At 33.5% G+C, this 4,454-nt stretch overlaps 1 protein-coding gene across 1 annotated transcript; it reads right to left on the bottom strand.

The window, feature by feature from the left end:
• Positions 1–692: 692 nt before the first annotated feature.
• LOC133783626 (uncharacterized) lies at positions 693–1,376 on the bottom strand. The gene is made up of 2 exons (XM_062223532.1): positions 1,055–1,376; positions 693–949 (listed from the first exon to the last, which is right to left on the bottom strand). Exons 1-2 carry the CDS (start codon positions 1,374–1,376, stop codon positions 693–695), a joined length of 579 nt encoding a protein of 192 aa, XP_062079516.1.
• Positions 1,377–4,454: the final 3,078 nt, after the last annotated feature.

The raw sequence follows: 4,454 nt of genomic DNA, 5'->3' as shown, positions 1-4,454 counted from the left end.
TTGAATTTGCACTAAACGACCATCATGATCTTTTGGGGTTTTTCCACCATTTTAAAGAAAACCTTGAATTTGCACTAATTAAATGAAATTCATAGATAAAATTACTTATAACATAGTAATTAAATGGTCTTATACTTTTATATTGTAATTCAATGATGTAATTAAATAGTTACAAAGACTTATATAATGTACTTTAATAGTGAAAGCACTTATATAATCTAATTATATATTGTAATTAAATGATTGACTCACTTACATAATGTACTTAGATGATTACAAACAATTATATAATATGGTCGCACATGGTCACATAATCTAATTATATATTGACACACTTAGATAATGTAATTAAATTGTTAATCAAACTTATATAATGTATAGAAATGATGTCATCACTTATATATTGTAATTAATTATCAAAAAATTAATTAATCAACTATGGTCGCATAGGGTCGTACATGGTCACATAGACCAATATTAGGATATACTCTGAAATACACCATGGTCGCACAGGTCGTATAAACCAATATTATGATACACTTTGAAATACACTAAGGTCGCACAAGCTTTCTCAAGATCCACATTAAGCACTTTAATTAGCATAAATTTGACAGATAGATCTGAATCAAGTTTGCATAGATCAAATACAAGAAACATTAAATATAGTATTTAGAGAACTAAATAATAATAAATCACACATGAGTTGTGCTTCTAACATCTGATGGCACTTGTCGACTAGGACATTTTTTTGAATTATGTCCTGATTGTCCACATGCTCCACAATTATATTTTTTCTTAGGGACTTCACCTTGGGAAGGTATGCGATTGATTTTTGGTCTTCCTTTAGTCTTGTCTTCAGGAGGTGCTATCACTTGTACTGCAATAACATCTTCAGGACTGTCGGTCCATTGTGAGTTTGGAGGAACAGGATAAATAGTTTCAGCATATGCTAATAACCAATATTCTCACGTGTAGTATTTTGAACACATAGAATATATGAGTTCCCCAGTATTTTGGGGTTGTGCCTTTCCTACTGCTGCTATTGCATGGATACATGGAAGGTTATCAATATCGAAAACTTTGCACGTGCAACTCTTTGACCTTAAATTTACTATTGAATCGAGTTCTCCACACATCACATTGTACTCATTCTCATTTAACTGGAGAGTTATCAATGAACCGACTTCATCCCATCTTTTACATAATATTTCTTCCCTCCTCGGTGTCAATGGAGTTGTCACTGCATATGCTTCCCGTCGACGTTCAAGGAACCATTGTCCCATCGTGCTTATGATAAAATCGGTCATAGCAATAATAGGGTACTCTCTTGCCTTTCGCATCAAATTGTTCACTGACTCAAATATGTTAGTGGTCATGACTTCATATCGATTACCACCAAAATGTGCTCTAGACCACTTTCTGAACTTGACATCATTCTAAAGATACTTAGCGACACGTGGATATATTTTGCAAAGTTGGTCGAAGTGTTTATTAAACTCTTCGATACGGTACGCTATTGCAGCTTTCTTATACAATTTAGTCCCTGCAGCACTTTTGAAACGGTGTTTTATATTCTGTTTTACATGCCAATAACATGCCCCATGAGAAGCCATAACATAAACATGAAGAACTGCATGTTTGATACTTTGATGTCTATCAGAAATAAAACATAAGTCTGAGCTATCAGGTATCAACTCCTTCAACTTCTCTAAGAACCATGTCCATGAAGCGTTATTCTCACTGTCAACCAAACCCCATGCAATGGGGTAAGTATGATATTCACTATCTTGTGTAGTTGCTACTAATAACACACCCTTATGCTTAGTTTTGATCCAAGCCGCATCAATACCAATTACTTTCCTCATGTAAGTGAACCCTCTTATGGCCACACCTAAAGCCATAAAAAAGTACTTGAACTTTTTTTCTGAATCAAGGTCAATGTGGGTAACTGTACCTGGATTTGCCCGCTTCAACATGTGACAATACGAAGGGAGCAAGGCAAAATTTTCTTTGGCCGTTCCTCTAATCAAATTTTGAGCCCACTGTTTTCCTTTCCAAGCTTTCCAATAACTGACTTGAACTTTCATTTCCTCACGCATGAATCCTGCAAGGCTTCTTGGGTTGAGTGGGTCTTTACTATTCTTAAAGTGTCCCTGTACACGAGAACCGATAACACGACTGGATGCTTGTCTATGATTGGCATTTCGGTTCATTAATGAGCAACTGTGAAGACTATAGTATTGTTGAATGACAAAGAAATGTGAATCTTTCATCTTTGTAGCACGGACTTTCCATGAGCAATCTTCACTAATACAACGAACCTCCTTTACAAACTTGGTTAATTTGGTTGTTCGCATTTCAAATCTCCCATTAATGGCGATGATGCTAAGATAATAACTCAAATCATCCTTACTCTCAAAGTGTTGACCCACTTTTAAATCAGATCCATCATGTCTGCCACTATTTTGACTTGCTTCTCTATTAAATTGTGCAAAATTTCCCATAAACGTATCAAAATGTTGATAAGGGATAATCTGACCTCCCCCGACTATATTGTCATTCCCAATTACATCATTATTTTCTTGAACTACTTTCTCACATTCCTCGAGTACATTGTTACCTCCCTCATGTACTATATCATCTGGTGTGGGATTGGAACCAATGATGTCTTCACCACTCTGCGTTATATCTTCACTCGGGACATAGCTTGGATCATTTGGAAATTGATCTATTACATGACACCCAAAATAGTTATCGTAAAAGCTTCCATTATCAAAAACATCATCATCACAACCAAATTCAACATCATCACCAGTGAATCCATTACCATCACCATCATTGACAAGCTTCATCTTTCCTTTATCATTATTCTTTTTGACGCACACATACAAAGGAATCACTTCTTTAGCTTTGTACAACTCCTTCAACAGATCCTCTACATCAGAATCACCACAAATCTTACTTGGTGCCATCTTGTTGAATGTTTCACCAGCCACCTTATGAGTTATTTCAATTTCATATAAATTTCGATCAACACCTACTTTTTCATAGACTTTATTCACTAGTTGATGAAACTTAATACTCCGGTCAACCACAAATCCCTTGTTGCAACCAGTACCAAACCATTCCCAAATACGATTACTTGTAATCTTCCACTCACCATTATAGTCCATGCATATAAAGATGTGATCCATACCTGTCATAAAGTTAAATATTCAAATTAACAAGTGTAAAATAAGAATACCACATGTGTGAATCTGAAAATTACACTAAGGTCGCATATGGTCGTTTAGTATAGTTTTTCGATTACATTGAGCGACCATGTGCGACCTACATGGTCGCACATGGTCGCATAGTATAGTTTTCCATTTACACTAAGCGACCATGTGCGACCAAAGGGTCGCCTTTGGTCGCATATGGTCGCATATTACAGGTCGTCTTCAACCTCGAACTGAGGTTATTTTCACACCAGATTTTTATTTTTTTCTTAGAAAAACCTAAATTTATGCTTCATGTTGTTATATAATTGTAAATAACAAATACTCAATTGTTAAACGTGAGATTATAGTCAATTACTAACCTTTACAATTCTTGGATGAAATTTTCACTTCTTCTTTAATGGTTTCTTGATTTTCTTAAGTCAAATGTGAATATGAATATCATTGAAGAAGAAAGACTTGAGTATTGTAATGGAGATGAAGAGAAGAACTCAATGAAGATGAAGAAAACTTTAGAAAATGTGGAGAGGAAGACCTTCAAGAGAGGTCACGGTCTTTTTCCCTAGGCTTTACTCCCTTTTTTCTTTAAATGATAAAGAAAAATTAATTTAATGTTAATTATATTTATTAAATTAATTATTAAGTTAAGTTTAAAAGGTGGTCATTTTACTAATAAAAATATTTCAAAAATCATTTTGCTAATAAAAGTTTTCATTATAGTCAGTTTGCAAACTGACTGTGAAAAGTAAGGGTATAATTGTAATTTAATGTTAAAAAACTTTATAGTGAGTGCATTGGCAAAATGACCCTAATGAAAACTTTTATTAGCAAAATGATTTTTCAAATATTTTTATTAGCAAAATGACCATCTTTTAAACTTAACTTAATAAATAATTTAATAAATATAATTAACATTAAATTAATTGTTCTTTATCATTTAAAGAAAAAAAACAGGGAGCAAAACCCTAGGGAAAAAGACCATGACCTCTCTTGAAGGTCTTCCTCTCCACATTTTCTAAAGTTTTCTTCATCTTCATTGAGTTCTTCTCTTCATCTCCATTACAATACTCAAGTCTTTCTTCTTCAATGATATTCATATTCACCTTTGACTTAAGAAAATCAATAAACCATTAAAGAAGAAGTGAAAATTCCATCCAAGAATTGTAAATGTTAGTAATTGACTATAATCTCACGTTTAACGATTGAGTATTTGTTATTTACAATTTTATAACAATA

Source organism: Humulus lupulus, chromosome 1 (assembly GCF_963169125.1).
Source record: "Humulus lupulus chromosome 1, drHumLupu1.1, whole genome shotgun sequence".
In the NCBI taxonomy this organism is placed as follows: Eukaryota; Viridiplantae; Streptophyta; class Magnoliopsida; order Rosales; family Cannabaceae; genus Humulus; species Humulus lupulus.
Note: the sequence above shows the minus strand (reverse complement) of the source record. Positions and strands in the feature narration are given on the sequence as shown.